Raw genomic sequence first — 17,819 nt, 5'->3', positions numbered from 1 at the left:
GGGGGGGGTCGGCCGAGGAAAGCACACAGGGCAGGCCAGAGCAGCAGTAACGCAGAGTTCTGTCTCGTAGATATGACGGTTTTATAAAAAGAGAGAAAGTGACCTGTGAGCCAAAACTGGAACTGAGGGACCAGGCACGCAGGTCGGAGGGGCGGCATTCCGGGCCAGGCACGAGAGGCCACTGCCTGCCGTGTGGCCGGCTCATGTCCCGTCACTCCCCTGAGCCCATGTGAGAACAGAGGGTGCTGACTCACCGTGCTGCTGTGGGGAAGGGTGGGGTAGGGGCTGAGGGCCCCCAGGGTCGGATGGCAGGTGGCTGAGCAGGGGTACCTGGTCCCTGCTCCCGGCCCACTCTGGCCACTCTGTGCTTGGGCACCTAGAACTGCAGTCCAGGCCGCCTGGAGGACAGAGCAGCAGGGGACCCTCGCATTGGGAGCCCCAGCTCTGTGAGCAGCAAACCCATGCGCACCCCCTTTCTGACTGTCCACCTTGCCAGGGTGTTCGGGATGTTCCGCCACGCCCACGACCGCGAAGCCGTCTACGCCTGCTTCACCCTCTCCCACTGGCTGGTGTACGCCAACAGTGCCGCCAACCCCGTCATCTACAGCTTCCTCAGTGGTGAGCGGCCCGGGTGACGGGGAGCACGTCTCCCACCCCGACCTGAAGGAGGGATGGTGGGGAGGACGTAGGGGCCCCCGAGCGAAGGCTCGGCCCCGCCCAAGAGCACTGGTCTGAGTGGGAGGCAGGCCACACTGCCACCGCGGTTGTGTGCAGGACCGCCATGCGGACTCCACACTGGTGAGTGGGCGCAGGGGCAGGGCCAGGCTGCTCACGTGCGCCCTGTGGGCATGCACCACAGGGCCTCCTGCCCAGCTTCCCGGGTCAGCGTGGGAAGAGGTGCGCCTTCCCTAGAGGGCCCAGGAGCCCTGCCTAGGTGTTGGGGTCAAGGAAGGTCACCAGCAGAGGTGGCCCGGGCTCTGGACACATGCTGGCAGAGTGGCCAGGCCAGTCCTCCCGCTCTCCTCTCTGAAGTTGAGGCTACCAGCCCCCACTTGATCCTGGGCCTCCCCCTGCTTACCCAGTTCCCACCCCTGCCCTACTGCCCCGTCTCAGAGGGTACTGGCCTGGCCTCCCAGGCTCCGGGCAGCAGGAGCGTTTGGAACCAGGTTTCTGAAGAACCAGACGCCTGTCCAAGCCTGGACACAAGGATCTTTGACAGCTGGAAAGAGTCAGAGGGCAGCAGGAGGACTTGCGGAGACCAGACGTCCTCACCAAGGGCTGGCCGCGGTTTCAGCTCAGATGAGATGGCACGGCAGGCAGGGGCAGGCGGCCTCCCAAGCCTTTGCCACACAAGCCTTTGTCCTGTTTACCGAGAACCTGCTGTGAGCCTGGCCCTGTGCTGCAAGGGGGCTGGCAGGGTGACACACGACCAAGGTCTCCTCGGCACACCTGAACTAGGGGTGGGGTCTCCACCGACCGGCTCCCTCCCCTGGAGAAGAGCTTTGGCATTCCAATAGTTATGTGGGTTTGGCTTCTGGCCAGGAGGGCAAGCCACTGCACTGAGGGGCTCTGTGAAGTCAGGGTGAAGGACTGCAGCCTCTTGGGGTGTGGGGTGCCCTGGGAGCCGGCGGCTGAGGTGCCTGGCAACGTGACCCCATGTGTAGCAGCTGCTGGTGCCTCTCATCATCGTAGGGAGATGGGAAGGCCTGACGACAGAGCGAGGCCTGTCACGTGTCGAGGAGGGCAGGGGGACCTGAGGCCCGAGTCAGGCAGAGCCAGAGCGCAGCCAGGAGTCAGAGACAGTCGCCTTTGTCCCCAGCTCCCCTGCAGCTGCCCTGGGCTGCCCGGGTCCCAACCCCTCTCCCGCCCTTGGCAGGCAGCTAGCTGGGTGGGTGGCCCTGGGTGCCTGGGTGGCCCTGGGTGGCCCTGGGTGCCTGGGTGGCCCTGGGTGCATGGGTGGCCCTGGGTGCCTGGGTGGCCCTGGGTGGCCCTGGGCCCGGCGTCGCTGGGTGGCCCGGGGTGGCCCTGGGCGGCCCTGGACTCAGGCCTCCCGCAGCACCTGTCTCTCAACGGCTATCTCTTGTCTCCCAATCAAGGCAAATTCCGGGAGCAGTTTAAGGCCGCCTTCTCCTGCTGCCTGCCTAGCCTGGGTCCCTGTGGCTCTTTGAAGGCCCCCAGTCGCCGCACCTCTGCCAGGCACAAGTCTTTGTCCCCGCAGAGCCGCTGCTCGGTCTCCAGAGTCTCCGAGCACGTGGTGCTCACCGGCGTCACCACAGTGTTGCCCTGAGGGAGGGCGGCCTGGAGCTCATGACCACCGGGCTCTCACCTGGCCACACCCACTGTGCCACCGGCCGGGCGTGGCCTTCCTCCCACACACCAGTCTGTGACATCACACGCACAAGGCCCTCAGGCGTTCAGTCTGGCCCGGGGTCTCCTCAAGCCCAGGACTGTACTTGGCCAGCTGTCGGCCGCCTGGCCCGGCCCATCCACCAGGAGCAGCACACACCCTCCCCCGGCACTCCCCGGGGCGCCGGCTCTGTGGGCACAGAGTACTCTCCCTGTGGCCACTTGGCAGGCCTGGAGGCCGGCAGCCAGAAGCAACGTAATGAAAGGCCCGGCAACCCCTCTCCCCCCACGGCCCCGCTGGCACCCCCTCTCCCGCCACGTCACTGCACTGGGACCCACTCTCCCGCCACGTCACTGCACTGGGACCCACTCTCCCGCCACGTCACTGCACTGGGACCACTCTCCCGCCACGTCACTGCACTGGGACCACTCTCCCGCCACGTCACTGCACAGAGCCTGTGCTGCCCAGGCCAGCAGCGGAGGGCCGGGCCAAGCTGCAGGGAGGGGAGGGAAGGCCCTGGAACACTCCGGCCGCCAGCCCTTCCCACCTGACCCACACGCTGGACACCAGCGGGCTCACAGCCAGGCCCCGCGCACGCTGCCGCCTCCTCCTGAGGTGCCAGTGCTGACGCCCAGGACCTCGATCCTGGATGCACTGTCGCTCGGGCCCACGCGCCTGTCGAAGGTAGGGGTAGGGTGGGCAGACAGCGGTGGGCAGACTGCTATCTTCGCCTTCCTGGAAACCACGGCTTGCATTTGTGTCTATGAACTCACGGATAAGGAAGAAAGCCACACGGACTTGGCCAGAAGTGCTCTGGCTGCCCCCAAGGTGACCACGGGGCAGCCAGGCCCTGACCTGGTTGCAGCCCAGGACGACACCCAGCAGAGGCCAGCATGTATGCACGGGCAGGTCTGCCTGACTGGCCAACGGAGCTGCACACCGAGAAGGCAGACAGCGCCCAGCCACCAGCCCAGCCCGGAAGTGCAGAAGCACGCCCTCTGCCAGGACGCGGGAGGCGTGGCCTGTCAGTGCTCTCCTGCACCCCTCTTGCACACCCCACCCCCTGGGCAGCTGCTGCAGGAATGGGTTCCACCCCCACTGGCCTCAGAAGCCAGTGCTGCCCGTGAGGCCCACAGGCAGGGCTGGGAGTGCAGTGTGCACAGGGCTGTGAGGGCTGGCCCAGGCACAGAACCGCCTGTGGCCACCAGGGCCAGCCCAGGGCGAAGGCTCCTCAGCCCTGCTGAGCACAACGGTGCGGGGCCCTGACTGACGACACTGGGCAGGTGCTTGGCCCGAGATCAAAGGGCAGGCACTGCCTCCACTGGCTACAGTTCCACTCTGGGGTTGAAGCTGGCCCTGGGGCGCCTCAGGCGTCCATTCTGGGGGTCTCTGATGAGCCAGAGAAAACGGAGGTGGTGACTGGGTACCAAGGGAAGCAGACCCCACTAAGAGCTGCTGAGGGGCCCAGGGCTCTCAGGGGAGAGGGCACTGGGGGAGCAGGGTGGCAGGCCCCACTGTCTAGGCCAGCATGCAGCAGCAAGGGCCATCCTGGGTGGTCCAAGGGAGAAAAGCAGAGCCAGTGGATGTCAGGATGGCAGGATTTACAACCCACATCAGAGAGGGGCTGCCAGCCGTCCCGGAAGAGGCAGACTACCCAGAAGGCACTGGGTCTTGTCGCAGGAAGCCGGCCAGACGCCCAGGGAGCCTTGCAGGTAGTCATAGCTCTAGGCACCCAGCTGCATCTCGTTCTGGGGCTCTGGACCCAGCCCAGATGACAGGCTGCCCAACTGAGCCTGAAACGCCGCTGGGCTTCCCTGGCCTGCAGGCGGGCACAGCCGCCTTCCCTCCCACCGATCACAGGGAGCAGGGCCTGTTTGGGGCCTCAGAGCGCTCCTCTTCACCTGGAAAATCCACAGAACCGCCAAACACCCCATGATCGGGCCCCTGGCAAACCAGAAGGTCCGGTGTCTTCAGCCTTGGGTGGAATTTTTCGGTTCATCATGGAGTACTGGTGTAGAACCGGAACACACGGACCTAAAGCTCCGTGGTACGTGCCAATGTCTAGCTTCACAGGAAGAGCACGAGTTCTGGCGGACTAAGCGGAGTTGGCCTGGGAGGTAAAGCTAGGGCCAACGATGACGCAAGGCCGATCTGTGAGGCTCGGGGCTGCTGCTTCCAGCCCAGGCCAGCCCTGCCGGGCTAAGAGACGCCCCCTCAGCTCCCCTCCGTTGGACCAGACCCCGCCCCCTGGCGTGTGACAGCGGTCCCGAGGGCCGTGCCCCCTCCTGCTGCTTCACAGAGCACGTACGCACACTCCCCAACGACAGAGCACACGAGTGGACAAAGGGATGCCCATGTACAGCCTGGAGCTGGGGCGCTCTGGTGGGGGAGCCACCCCAGACGCTTGTCCTTTTATTAAAGCTCACAATTTCACTGCACTTTTGGCCCCAAATGAAAAAAACAAAACATCTGAAACAGAAGAACATTGGCAGCAGGCGGTAACAACTGTCCCTGGGGACCGAAACCAAGCGGAGCGTGGCAGGCAAGTGAGGGGCCGAGCTACGCCACGCTACGGAGGGCAGTAGCTGGCCGAAGACACCCAGAAAGCTTCCGGGTGGCCTGAAGTAAGGGCATGTGGGTGCGGGCGTGGGTGTGGTGCCCGTGGGCTCATGGTCCCATGAAGGGTCAGGGTCTACTTGGCAGAAGTGGTCTGCGGTGGTCAGGGCTGGAGGCCAGTGTCCACTCACCAGGGCAGAGGGAAAGGCAGAGGCCGAAGCCCAGGTGACTGGACAGGCACCCCACTGCAGTGAAGGGCCGCTCCTGCTCCTGCTGCAAGGCTAGGTCAGCGCAGGGCTGACAGGACATCCACCTTCCAGCCAGCCTAGGCCAGGCCCAGCCTGTGGCCTCTGCCTGGCCCACTATTTGGCGGCTGTGACACGAGACTCCCAGCCCTTTTGGGGACGCTGCCGTACCAGGAAGGGAGGGGCAGGACAAGAGCAGAGGCCCACATGCCGCTCCTACGCTAAGGAGCAGCACAGGTCCCGGGTGCCCCCACGGAGGGGCTGGGTCACAGCATCCGAGAAGCAGTCATGGTGACGAAGTCCTCGAAGCTGAGCCGAATGCTGCCCTGCAGGGCCGTGTCCTTCTCCCGGAAGGCCTCGGTCAGCACCTGCAGCTGGGTGCACACCTGGATGAAGCGGTCGAGCTGCATGGCGGGACTGGCGGCGCGGGAGCAGTAGCGGGTGACCAGGAGCTGGGTGAACTGGGGGCTCAGGTTGTAGCCCATCTGAGACAGAGCTGGGGAGCGAGGTGCACAGAACAGACACAGAAACCTGCCGTGAGCACCTCCGCGACCAGCTGCCGGAGCACGGCCGTTGAGGACACTGCGAGGAGAGCCAGAGCATGAGGACCACCGAGAAGCCCCAAGAGTCTGCCCAGGTGTCAGAGGCACAGCAGGGACTCGGCCTGGACAGCCCCGTAGCTGGAAGACCCCATCTCTTTCTCCAAACCTCCATTACTGTCTGTTCTATCAGGTTCATGGGGTCCCAGAAATGACAGTGGTCTATCTGTGAGAATCTGACAAGTGCCCTGGGCCCACTGTAGGGAAGGGCAGGCTGGGGGAGCTGCTCAGCCGCACGGCCTCCTCTTGTCAACCCTCACGGGAGTATTCACGGTGGGAGCCGGCTGGGAGCTGGCGCACACAGCACTCAGCTCATGCCCGGCACACAGGGAAGGCCTGTTCAGAGCCACTTTAATGAAACCCCCACCCCTCCCCAGTCGACTCTGCGGGCCATGCCAAGGTCACTGGAAGGGTTCCCCCATCGCCCCCACCCCTGCCCTCTGCATCTTGCCCGCCCAGGCAACGATCCCAGCTCTCCATTTGCTGGGCAGGCCCCTGGGCAAGTTACTCAGTGACTCGGTCTTCTCCGCTGTAAGAGGGGAGCGGCGGGTAATAAACAGCGCCCAGCACGTGGGAAGAGAGACCACGGGAGGCTCTAAAGACGCTTATTACAGCGCCTGGAGCACACGCGCACTCGACAAGTAAGGATTTTGTTCTCGGTGTTGTCCTTACCAACATCCAAGACAGAGCTGGCAAAAGAAGGGATCGGTTCTGTCCGTGGGGTACACGCACCCCACCCCACGGACCTCCTCAGTCTCTGAAACTTGCGGCCCAGGCACGGGTGGCAGAGGTTCCCGCTGGGTTCTCCCAACTCCATCAGCAGCCGGCCCGCTAACTGACGGCCTGAGCCCAGGCTGCGTCTCTGGCTGGATCCGACCTGGGTGGAATGCTCCGGGTCCCAAAGCTGGGGAGACTGCCTTCTGGCAGAGGTGGCTCTTTCTGAGCCCCTGTGCAGCGCTTTTTCCATCCTACATGCTTGGAATTGGACAGAAGAACCAGAGCCAAGCTCACTGGTCTCTACGTGCCTCAGAGTGCCAAGCGCCCTCCCTAAGCTCCACCTGGGGCCGCCTGGCCCTGCACCGCTGGAGTCCCAGCACCAGGGAGCCCAGAGCGGGTTCTGGTCCCTGCCCTGGTCTTGCCTCAGCTCTTGGTGGGGAGGGACGGCCCGCACCGTGCACAGCACCCGTAGTGCAGGGACAGCTGGGGTGTGTCTCGGGGAATGAGGAAGCCTGGCCCTGCCTGCCCACAGACCCTGCGGCAGCCCTCACCTTGCTGCAGCTCCGAGGAGCTGATGGAGCCCGAGCCGTCCCGGTCATACTGCTGGAAGAGGCCCCTCCACTGCTGGATGAACTTCCACAGGGCTGAGAAGCCATGGACGTCGATGCGGCCAGACCTGGTCTTATCAAACATGTCTGCGGGTCGGAGGGAGAGGGGGACGGCTTTGAGACTGAAGCCCAGGGTCCTCGGCCCCGCTAAGCAGCTGTCTCCCCAGGCTAGTGGAGCCTCCACAAAGCACAGGCTGGAGCCCGGGGCCTCACCCAAGACACCTTTGTCACGTGGTGCGCCCGCCTCCCTCCGGGACCACCCTCGGCCACACCCTGTCCAGGATGCGTTTCTCTGCAGGCTCAGCACTGACCCCAGGACCCTGGCCCGTGCCGGCTGCTGCCCTGCCCCACAGGGCGGAGTCTGCTTCCGCATTCGGGAGTGGGAAGCCGAGTCAGCCCGGAACTCAGCAGGGTCTAGAGCTGGAGAAGGCCGCGGGGAAGAGCTTCAATGCAGGGAATCTGAACTAGCTTCCTCCCTGAGGTCCTCTCGGCCCAGAGCTCTCCCCTCAGGATGGCTGCCCACTGTCGGGCCACTCTGCCGGCTCCAGCCAGCCTAGGGAGAAGGGCTTCACTCACTTATCATCATGAGGCACGTCTCGTCGTTGAACGAGGACCAGTTAGAGTTGACCAGCGCCTGCTTCAGCTCCTTGATGGAGATGTAGCCGCTGTGATCGCAGTCCACTGACTGGAACCAGGAGTAGGCCTCGGGGTCCACGCCGGGAGGGCCGCCCCCTGCAGAAGGGGTCGGAGCCGGAGCCAGGTCTCAAGGCCCAATCTGCAGAGAGGCTGGGAACGAGCACCTGGCTCCAGGTCTCCCCTGCCCACAGAGCCTCACACACCCACCCCGCCTTCCACCCAGCTGGCAGGCTTAGGGCACGTCCTCAGTGTGGACGAGTAATTGCAGCTGAGTTCTGCTCCCTGAGTCCTCAGGACTTGGAGCGCCTCGGTCCCTTCTCTGCCTGTTTCTAAGGAGCAGTGGCCTGTCCCCTCCAGCATTTAAGAACTCTCCGGGATCCTTCCCACTCCACTAGACGACAGGTGGAAAAGCTGAGAGGCAGCACACTAAGAAACCTGAAGCCAAGAAGGCTGATGCCAGGGACAAGGTTAAGAGGGTGACCAGGGACCAGCAGATGGCGAAATGGGTACGTTGGAGTCACACACACTCAAACTGCAGTTTGAGTCTCGGACCCGGTGGCTTAATACTCACGCTGGGTGCATGTGCATGCATGCCCAAAATCCCAAGAGGAGAAGGCACTGTGGCATGGCCATCCCTCCGAGGGGTGATTTCTCACTTTCTGTCTCTGTGTCTCCAGTACACATGCACCTTATAGCGAAAACTCTATAAAAAAAAAAGGGGGTGACCCCGAGGCTAAAAAAGCCCAAGAAGGGGAAGCTCCATTACAGCCAAAACCCCATCCGAGTCCAGGGCATCAGCACATACCCCCAATCCAGCAGGAAGGCCTGTACAAGAGGAAACACTCGGCCAGCAAACCCAGGATTGCAAGATAAAGGAGAAGTTCTTGCCACTGTCACAAAACCAGTCGGCGTGAACAAGAATGGTGGTACCCGGGCGGTTGAGCTGCGCAAAACGCCTAGGTATTACCCTACTGAAGATGTTCCTTGAAAGCTGCTGAGCCATGGCAAAAGCCCTCCAGTCAGCACGTGAGGAAGCTGTGAGCCAGCCCCACTCCGGGCCCGAGCTGACCACTCTCCTGAAGCAGCCGGGCAGCGGCTGCTACCTGGGACTGGACCGCCGGTCCGCAGGCGAGTGCCACGGCGTACAACACACCAGGGATCTGCCATCGCCACCTCCACGAAAACTGGTGTTCACAAAGCGAAAGCCCCAGAGCACCTTACGATGCTTACTTCACGAAAAAGAAGCCGTGCAAGCCCAGACACCAGGAAGGTGAGGTCTTCGACACAAAGAGAAATATGAGATTTCAGAGCAGCGCAAGGTTGACCAGGAAGCTCACACATTTTACCAAAAATCAAAGCTGTTCCTCAGCTCAGGGCTACCTGTGGTCTGTGTCTGCCCTTACAAATGGAGCTTATCCTCACAAATTCGTGTTCTAAATTTCTTGCCTGAACCTAATTAAATAACCGATAAGTATACACCTGTGTGTGTGTATATATGTATGTGTGCACGTGTGTACGTGCACACATACATATATAAGTATGTGTTGTGAATATGTGCGTGTGCATGTGCATGTCTGTAAGTATGTATGTATGTGCGTTTGCGTGTGTATTCTCTGGGAAGGCAAGCTGAGGGATGGAGGGAAGGGCGGTTGATGAAGGTGGAGAAGCAGGGAGCCAGTTCCACATATCGGGAAACCTACGGAGTTACCTGGCTACAAAAGGGCCTCCTTTATTTTATTTTATTTTTAATATTTATTTATTTAATTTTATTTATTATTTTCTAATTTGATGAGAGAAGGAGAGAGAGGAAGAGAGACATAGAGAGGGAGAGAGAGAGAGAGAGAGAGTGCAAGCCGCCAGGTCCAAGATTTGAACCGTGGTCAACCGTGTGGGAGTCCAACACCTTAACCACCACACCGCCTGCCAGCCCCAGGGCCTCCTTTATATGCAAACGTACCGGAGAAAGCCGGGGGCAGTGCCAGTGGTGAGGCCAGGGGAAAGTTCTGGCTGACCGAGGAGCTGGCTAGTCTCGTCTGTCTTCTCGGATGGGAAGTCCAGGCAGGCTGCACTCACCGCCCTGAAAACAGTGCTGTCTAGGGGAAAGAGGGCCACAGCCCCGGGCAGGGGATCGCTAACAGCGTGGTCTGTGTGGTGTGTACAGAAGGGCCCAGGCTTTGGAATCGAAGCAGACCTGGATTCAAGTCCCGGCTGATCCTTACTATCCTGTGTGACTCAGGTAAAGGTAGTCCCTCTGAGGACCGATTTTGCTCCTAACGTGAAGCCACTCCTGCGGGTCGTAAGGGCTTTTAACTGAGTAACAGAAAAAGGAAGTTCTTGGATCCAGCTGCTGCAGAACAGACAGCCCTGCTATGTGGGAAATGACGCCGTACGGGAGGCCGGGTCTAGTTCTCGGCCCAGCCTGACCACACTGGGCTCGGCGCTGAGCACCTGTCATCTTGGCTAAAGGGACGCTGGGGCACGAGGACCCTGTCATGGTGAAACTCCTGTCAAAAACACCTATCTCGGGTCAGCCAGTGGTGCGGTGGTTAACGGGGCTGGATCCCACATGGTCAACTATGCAGTTCAAGTCCTGGACCCGGTGGTTTGAAAAACACGCTGTCCAGGTGTGTGTGCATGCCCAAAATCCCGGGAGGAGAAGGGCTGTGGTGTGTCCATCCCCTCGGGGGATGCTTCTCACTTTCCCTCCCTCTGCCTCTGTCTCTGGTGAGTACACGCGGCCTAAGCAAACTGAGAGGGGAACAAAGACGGAAAACAGAAACCCTCTGTCTCTCTCATAAAGGAAAAAGCGCTCTTAGCAAAGGGCCTGGAGTGTGTGCCTCTGGGAGGTCTCCACAGAGGGAGAGAAGGGAGACGGAGGGCTAAGCTGGAGAAGGCAAACGTGTGGCACACACAGCGAGTGTTCGAGCACTCAGTCTGGGCTCTTCGGTGACAGGTCAGGCCAGAAGGGCTCCTCAGGACCCTTCCTGTGGGCAGCGGCATCTCTAATGGTCAGCCCCACCTGCCAGAGCAGCAGTGCTCAAACTTCAGTTCTGGGTTCAGTGGGGCAAAGCGGGCCTTGCAGGTGACTAAAAGCAGGTGACACATGGGTCACACTGTAACAGTACTGCTCTAGCCCCACTGGCAAGGCAGAAAGTGGGCGGCTGAGAATCCAAGGTGCACCAGCTCCAGGCCATCTGGGCTCGGGCCAGGGAAGGCGAGGCTTCAGAGTCAGGGCTCCTTTCCCTGCAGGGACCTCACAAGGGCTCGAAGAGCAGGTCATAGGGAGAGGACACCCAGCACTCACATGGGCTCAGAGAGCAGGTCATAGGGAGAGGACACCCAGCACTCACACGGGCTCGGAGAGCAGACCCTAAGGAGGGAGACCCACTATAGATCTGCTGAGCTGGAAGCAAATGGCCGAAGGCTCTGGGCTCGGACAGGAGCCATGACATGGGCTCACAGCGCCTGGAAGCCCAGCTAAACACTCGCCAGGGCCACCTGCCCAGCACAGTAACGCTGCCTGCTCCCAGCAGTGCTGCTCCCTAGAGGGCTTTCAGGTGCACCAAGTGGCTCCAGGCTGCCCTGCTGGTGGCCCAGACTCCTGTGAAGGAGCTGACCAAAGCAGAGGCTGGCATTCACCTTCCCTAGACTGCTAGGAGACTGCACAGAAACCTTGCCAAGCTGTGGTCTCCAGCCACACTGCTCTGCCTGTCTCTCCACCCCACCGGCCTTGCCAGCGTGCCCCGTGGAGCACCTTTTGCTCTCTCGGCCCACCACTCTCCCGCCTGCCCCTGCTCCTCTAATGGTAAGGCCCTCGTCAAACCTGCCAGCGCAGTAAATGCTAAACCCACCTTTGCTTAGATTGGTCAGGACAGGTCCTCTGATCAAATGTCGTGTTTTTAAAAAAATAATTAATTATTATTATTAGCTATTCTTTTTATTTTTTTAACATTTATTTTACTTTATTTATAATATGTTCTTTGTATTAGCTATTATTCTAAAATTTACTATAGGGCAGTTTAGCAGAAGAAGAGAAAAAGCAAGAAAGCAAGCTGCCAGGTCCAGGACTCAAACTGTGGGAGGCCATGCAGGAGTCCAGCACCTTAACCACCACGCCACCTGCTGGCCTCTTGAATCCCTTCCCATGGGCTGATTCGGTGCTCAGCTCACTCACACTGCCTCATGCAATCCTCATCAGCTCTGTGAGGTAGGGGCACTGCCCCCATGGTAGAGATGTGGACACTGAGGCTAAGATGGGGCAAGACGGTGGCACACGAGGCGACCCCACCCGGGAAGGTCCCCAGTTCAAGTCTAGAGACCTCCTAAGTGCATCGGGCACGTGCCTGCCCACCACCCAGGGCTGGCTGTCACACTGAGACCCTACCAGGTGCACTCTCACTGATGGAACAAATAAATAATAAAAACTTTTTTAAAAAAGCTGAAATAACGGACAGATCAAAGTGATCCAGGCCTCCTCAGCTTTCTACACGCACAGGCCGGTCTCCCTCCCACAGGGACAGGGCTCCGCCCTCTCCTGCAGCGGCACGCATACCCTGCCTCCTGGCACAGTTCCTCCAGGACGGGAGCACCGGTCCCCCCCGTGGATGTCAGGCTCCACCAGGGGACGGGCTTGGGCCAAAAACCCATGACTGGCCGGAACGCCTGGCAGTCAGGGCAGAATGCCCGCAGCACGGCGTGTTCCTGCTAGCCTCCTGCTCTTTTCCTCTGCTACAAGGCTAGCCCAGACGGCTGCTCCTTCAGCAGGGCCTGGAGTGAAGACACACCGAGCAGTTCTGCAGCACCCCCCCACACCCCCCGCAGGGGCGCAGGCAGGCACGTGCAGAGACAACAGTCACTCAGCCGAGGACAGCCTGGCAGCCGCGTCACCACAGCAAAGCCAGCAGACAGGCTTCTCGCCCTGCTGACTCCAGTCAAGCTGGAAGCTGGTGATGCTCCTGCACACCCACAGGAAGGTCAACCACAGGTCCCGGACAACTCAGGGGCAGGACAACCACCCAGGGACCCGAGGCTCGACTTACCCTGTCCATAGGGCCCGGGCTGCTGGGCACCATAGGCAGTGGGAGGTGGCTGTCCGTAGGGGCCCCCTGGGGCTGCACCGCCATAGGGTCCTCCTGGAGCTCCAGAGGGGAGTCCCCCAGCGTTGGGGTGTCCATAGGGCCCACCACCAGCTGCTGGTCCGTAAGGCCCCCCAGGGGCAGCACCCCCGTAACCACCACCAGGGGGTAGCCCGCTGCCATACTGCCCTCCGCTGTGGGGAGGTCCAGGGTAGTAACTCCCCGGAGGGGCTCCGGGTGCTTGTCCTGGGCAGCCCTGCAAGAACAAGAAGGAGTCGGTCAGGACGAGAGGCTGGACAGCAGCCAGGGTGGCAACCCTCAGCCACAGAGCAGTCCGCTGCCTCCCAGCTGGCCCTGAGGGACGGCAAGGTGTGGTCCCACAGCTCAGGGCAGTCTGGGGCTTCCGAAGGAACTATGGTGACCCAAGGCGCCCACCCATCCGCAGGCCAGACTCCTGCCCTCCCGACACCCTAGTCCTATAGACCAGGGGCTACGTGAGGGCTGGGACCGCTGCTCGGCCATGTCACGTGGCTCCCGGAGCAGGAGGGAGCCTGGCAAGTGCCGTGTGAATGACGTGGAGCCCCCCCCCATGCTCGCCCTGGGGTGCCACCTGTGCGGAATCCACAGCACGGCTGGTCTCTGCACACCCAGACCCTCATCAGGCTCAGATGATGTCTTCGATGTCCTTGGGGCACAGACCCAACCACTGTGGGCCATCCTCACCACCCTCCAGCTCCACCCTCACTTGGTGAGGCAGGTGGGGAGCCCGTCCCTGAAGCCGTGTGTACGGGACAACAGCAGGCAGAGGGACGGGTTCAGGCTCTCATCCTGCCACTTGCTAACTGAGCTCAGGACACGCTCTCTGGGCCTCAGCATCTGCTTTACAATGGGGCAAGGACAGCGCGCCTCACATTGGGTGCAAAGGGAACGGGAGCAGCATAGACAGAGCAAGTCCTCAGCACGCGGTGACCACCAGGAACAGCCGCTCCCCGGGGCGGGTCTCAGGTCCAGAAAGGTCATGTGCGGACCCATGGAGGGCTGGGGCCAGAGCCTGGGTCTCCGGCTCCAAGTGCAGGGCATCGCGCATTGGATGCCCACGAGGGCACTCCCTCTCCGGCCCAGCTCCCAGCCACTAGGTGGGATGTCGGAGGCCAGGAACCTGCTCTTAAAAGGCCAGCAGGGAGGCCGGCAGGTGGCGTGGTGGTTAGAGGGGCTGGACTCCCACGTGGCCCACTGCAGTTCGAGTCCCAGACCTGGCGACTTGCTTTCTCACTCCCTCTCTCTGTCTCTCTCTGATCAAACTGAAAAATAATAAATAAAGTTAAATAAAAATAATTCTTTAAAAAAAAAAAAAAAAAAAGGCCAGAGGGAGCAGCTGGGCCACCTCTGAGGATGGAGCCATCTCGACGTGCCCTCGCCTACCTGCGGGCACACCACTGGCCCACACTAAGGGCCAGGGCCACCTCTGAGGATGGAGCTGTCTTAACGTGCCCTGGCCCACCTGCGGGCAACCACTGGCCCATGCCGAGGGCCAGAGCTTTGTCTTCTGGTTGTGTCTGAGGGCTTCCGAGACGGTCACCCTCAACGCTAAGGCCAGACTGAGACCTGGCCGAAGGGGGCTGCCCGCTACCTCCCTCCTCGGCATCACGGGAGCACCCCGTAGGCTGCAGAGCCGTCCCGGGACTTCCTCACAACCCTGCTGTCCTGCTGAGCTCATTGCCGCGGGCCAGCGGCCACCTCTGAGCTGCTTCCTCACGCGAATTAACGGCGCATGGCTGCACATACTGCCCGATGCGAGCGCACCACAATTCGATGAAGTTTTAGCCAGAGAAGCCTTTGAGGAAATAAAATCAAACTGATGTAAGAAAGTTGCTTAGGCTGAGGCAAGGTGGGGTTCCAGAGCCCTGGCCATGAGGGGCACCTCGCAGGCTACATTCTAAGGGGGCCCTGAGAAACCCTCATAGAGACTCAAAAGACCCTCTGGGGCCAGCCAGGTGGTAGGTGGGTAAAGTGGCTGGGTCCACAGAGCCGACTGCACATTTCAAGCCCTAGGACTGGTGGCCTGAAAAACACGCTGGGAGCATGTGTGTGCATGCCCAAACTCCCGAGGGAAGAATGGAGAAGGGACTGCAATTGGTCCCTCCCCCGGGGGTGCTTTCTCACTTTCCTTCCCTGTCTCTCTGTCTCTCTGGTGAGTGCGTGCACTGTATAGCAAACTAAAGAAAAGGGGGCAGGGGCAGCCAGCAGTGGTGTGGAAGTTGAGGGACTGGATCCCACATGGCACGGTTTGAGTCGCAGACCTGGTGGCTTAAAAATCCCATCTAGTACATGTGCATGCGTGTCCAAAATCCTGAAAGAATGGAGGAGAAGGGACTGTGGTGTGGCCATCCCCCCTGGGGGTGATTTCTGCCCCCTACCATGCTCCCCATTTTTCCTGGGCTAGTGGAAAAAAAAAAAAAAAAAGGACAAGGTCCTCCAAGGGATTGGAGTGGAGTGACAGGAGAGGTCCCTGGAAGGCCGTCACTTACCCTAACCCTTGCCCTCATTCTATAAATAAGAGACTAGAGCTGGGGCCAGCAGGGGGCGCGGTGGTTAAAGTGCTGGACACCCCACACGGCTGGCTACGGTTTAAGTCCTGGACCTGGTGGCCTGCTTTCTCACTTTCTCTCTCTCTCTGTCGCTCTTTGTGAAATTAAGATAAAAGAGTGGACAAATAAAATCAAATAAATCATTCTTAAAAACAAATCAGACTAGGGCTGGGGGTCAGCAGGTGGTATGGTGGTTGTGCTGGACTCCCATATGGCCAACCGCAGTTCAAAATTCTGGACGGCGACTAGGAAAATCACACTGGGCATGTGTGCCCAACATCCCAGGAGGGGAATGAAGACGGCGCTGCACGCTGGCCGGACCCCTGGGGGGCAATTTCTTATTTTCTCTCTCTGCGACTCTCTTTGGGGAGCACTTCTGCCCTATGGCAAAAACTGGCTAGAAAAAGAGGAGAGGCTTCCCCAAGTCAACCGTGAGCATGGGGGGCCGGGTCACTTCCCACCCTCGACTCCCACAGCCTTCCTCTACTCTCTCTGCCCTTGGGCAGTAGGGCCAGGGCTCCGGCAGAAGGTGGAAAGGAGGCGGCGATTCTGCAGAATCTGGGCGCACTAAGGACAGGCTGGACACTGGGCCAGGAAGCTCACCCCGCGCTGAGCCCTGCATGCAAAGCCGGAAACTACTGGGTCATCACTTTTGCATGGAAAAACAGAAAAATACATCTTGACTTTTCCGACCCAACACTGGGGCCTCGGGCACCCAAGGCACAGCTGTTCCACCTGGGAGATGCCCCAGGCCACCGAAGCAGGAGTGGCCGCACTCCAGGGGCTGGCTGGGCCTGGTGTGATCTGGCAGCAAACAAACCCTTTCCTCTCTGCCCTGCCACAGCCCTCATGCTTCACAGCACACTTCCACGTACACGAGTGCTACTGACAGAAAGCTTGCCAACAAGTCCCCACCAGAAAACAGGACGGTATCGGTAGGCCTGTTCTCAGCTAGAACAGAGGCCCCCGCCAGCAAGCACTTACAGAGCGGCAGTGCTGCGCAGGTTCTAGGCTGGGCCTAGGGAACACAACTAGACAGGGCTCCGCCCTTGAGAAAAGCCCAAAGATGATTTGCTCTGCTGGCTAAGTGAATACGCACGCAGTAAAGGACAAAAGCCATACGAAGCAGGCCAAGGGAGGCTTCCTGGAGGAGGCCAGCAGTGACACAAGCTGGTCCTTGCAGGTGCATTCCTATAAAGAAGGCAGCCAAAGGCCCTGAAGAGAGGAGAGGATGTGGGCAGAGGCCCAAGAGGGGGTGGGCCGGAGAGCACGGGCGGGAAAGCACAGAGCGGCCCAGGAAGGCCTTCCGCGCACCCTGACCAATCCCTGCTCCCACTGCCCTTCAGTCAGGGCCCATTAACTGTGTCGAAGGGCAGTGCTGTCTGAGTGGGGTCCCCCCTACAGTGAGCTCCCCAGGGTGAACACTGGGCCTCATTCATCCTGGTACCCCAGGGCCCAGCACAGTGCCTGGCACCTGCAAGCTTCCACAAATATTTGGACAAATGAAAAGCATCTCAGGGGTCTGGCTTTCTGCCAGAGTACAGTACAGAGCGCCACCGCCACCGAAGCCTCCCGACGGTGGGGCCGATCCCACAGGGCGGGGCAGAGCTGATCACACCAGGCGATTGTGGGTGGAGATCAGCCATGAGAGTGGAGGACGAGCCTGCGGGAGGTCTTGGGGCGAGCAGGGGCGGTTCTGCAGCCGTCTCAGAGAGAAACTAGACATGGCTTGGAGACGAATTCGGTAAGAAACAGGAGGGGGAGTGAGGAGAGGACGACTCAGGTCTCTAGCCTGCACAAGAGGTGGGGAGGTGGCACCCCCAAACCAGGCAGAGTCCAGGCAAGGAGCCTGGGGAAGGTGCTGAGGTGGGTCCGGGCGCCAAGCTGTCAGTAAACAGCCTGAATTCAAATGGAAGCCAGAGTTCCCAACACTGCGTCCTGTTCGACCACTCCTGAGTTTCCCCACCTGAGAAACATGGGGTGCAGAGGGGCAGGGGACAGACAGCGAGAGGCCAGCACGTGGTTCTGACGTGTCACAGGGAAGCCACCTCCAGGCCCGACTGAAGATAAGCTGCAGTCGAGGGCCAGCCCCGTAGCAGAGCGGCTGAGGTGAGTCAGGTCCCACGTGGCTCACCGGGTTTGAATCCAGCCCTAGTGGCTCGGAAGGCGCGCCTGGAGTGTGTGTGCACGCCCCAAGTCCCAGCAGGACGGAGCCGTGGAGAAGGGATGGCGCATGGTGCCCGCCGGGCGGCCGTGGGGCTGCTGTCTCTCCCTCGGTCTGGCAGCACGGATGCCCTCTGGCAATTAAGAAAACCAAAGGAGAGCAGCTCTACTGGCTGCCCCGGGGGTGAGGGGCACTTACTGCGGCTCCCTCGGGCCTCCCTGACCCTGAGGCAGGCCATCACTCCCCGCCACAGACGGCCGTTAAGCGGCGACTTTCACGGAACC

General features: G+C 60.7%; 2 protein-coding genes across 2 annotated transcripts in view; one reads left to right on the top strand and one right to left on the bottom strand.

Moving 5' to 3' along the window:
- Positions 1 to 2,619, top strand: part of HCRTR1 (hypocretin receptor 1) — an 11,872-nt gene extending 9,253 nt beyond the window's left edge. Inside the window, exons 6-7 of the mRNA XM_006158126.3 lie at positions 497 to 618; positions 2,097 to 2,619. Of these exons, the coding sequence (XP_006158188.1) occupies positions 497 to 618; positions 2,097 to 2,287 (313 nt within the window). The 3' untranslated portion in view covers positions 2,288 to 2,619. The remainder of the gene's footprint in view (positions 1 to 496; positions 619 to 2,096) is intronic.
- Positions 2,620 to 4,704: 2,085 nt separating this feature from the next.
- Positions 4,705 to 14,428, bottom strand: PEF1 (penta-EF-hand domain containing 1). Its single transcript, XM_027775566.1, has 6 exons — positions 14,285 to 14,428; positions 12,748 to 13,195; positions 7,649 to 7,804; positions 7,016 to 7,159; positions 6,420 to 6,722; positions 4,705 to 5,644 (listed from the first exon to the last, which is right to left on the bottom strand). The coding sequence occupies exons 1-6, from the start codon at positions 14,426 to 14,428 to the stop codon at positions 5,415 to 5,417; spliced, it is 1,425 nt and encodes a 474-aa protein (XP_027631367.1). The 3' UTR covers positions 4,705 to 5,414.
- Between the last annotated feature and the right edge of the window lie 3,391 nt (positions 14,429 to 17,819).

The sequence above is a fragment of the Tupaia chinensis genome, unplaced genomic scaffold, assembly GCF_000334495.1.
Source record: "Tupaia chinensis unplaced genomic scaffold, TupChi_1.0 Scaffold000573_1, whole genome shotgun sequence".
NCBI lineage: Eukaryota > Metazoa > Chordata > Mammalia > Scandentia > Tupaiidae > Tupaia > Tupaia belangeri.
The sequence above is the reverse complement of the archived record's forward strand: the minus strand, read 5'-3'. Positions and strand labels throughout refer to the sequence as shown.

Excerpts from the sequence above, each read along its gene's own strand:
- PEF1 (XM_027775566.1), bottom strand. The coding sequence starts at position 14,428 with ATGCCGAGGAGGGAGGTAGCGGGCAGCCCCCTTCGGCCAGGTCTCAGT. Across the intron at positions 6,723-7,015 it reads CTCCTCGGAGCTGCAGCAAG|CATGTAGGATGGAAAAAGCG; the intron begins GTGAGGGCTGCC and ends TCCAATTCCAAG. Across the intron at positions 5,645-6,419 it reads CAGCTCTGTCTTGGATGTTG|CTCTGTCTCAGATGGGCTAC; the intron begins GTAAGGACAACA and ends CTCGCTCCCCAG.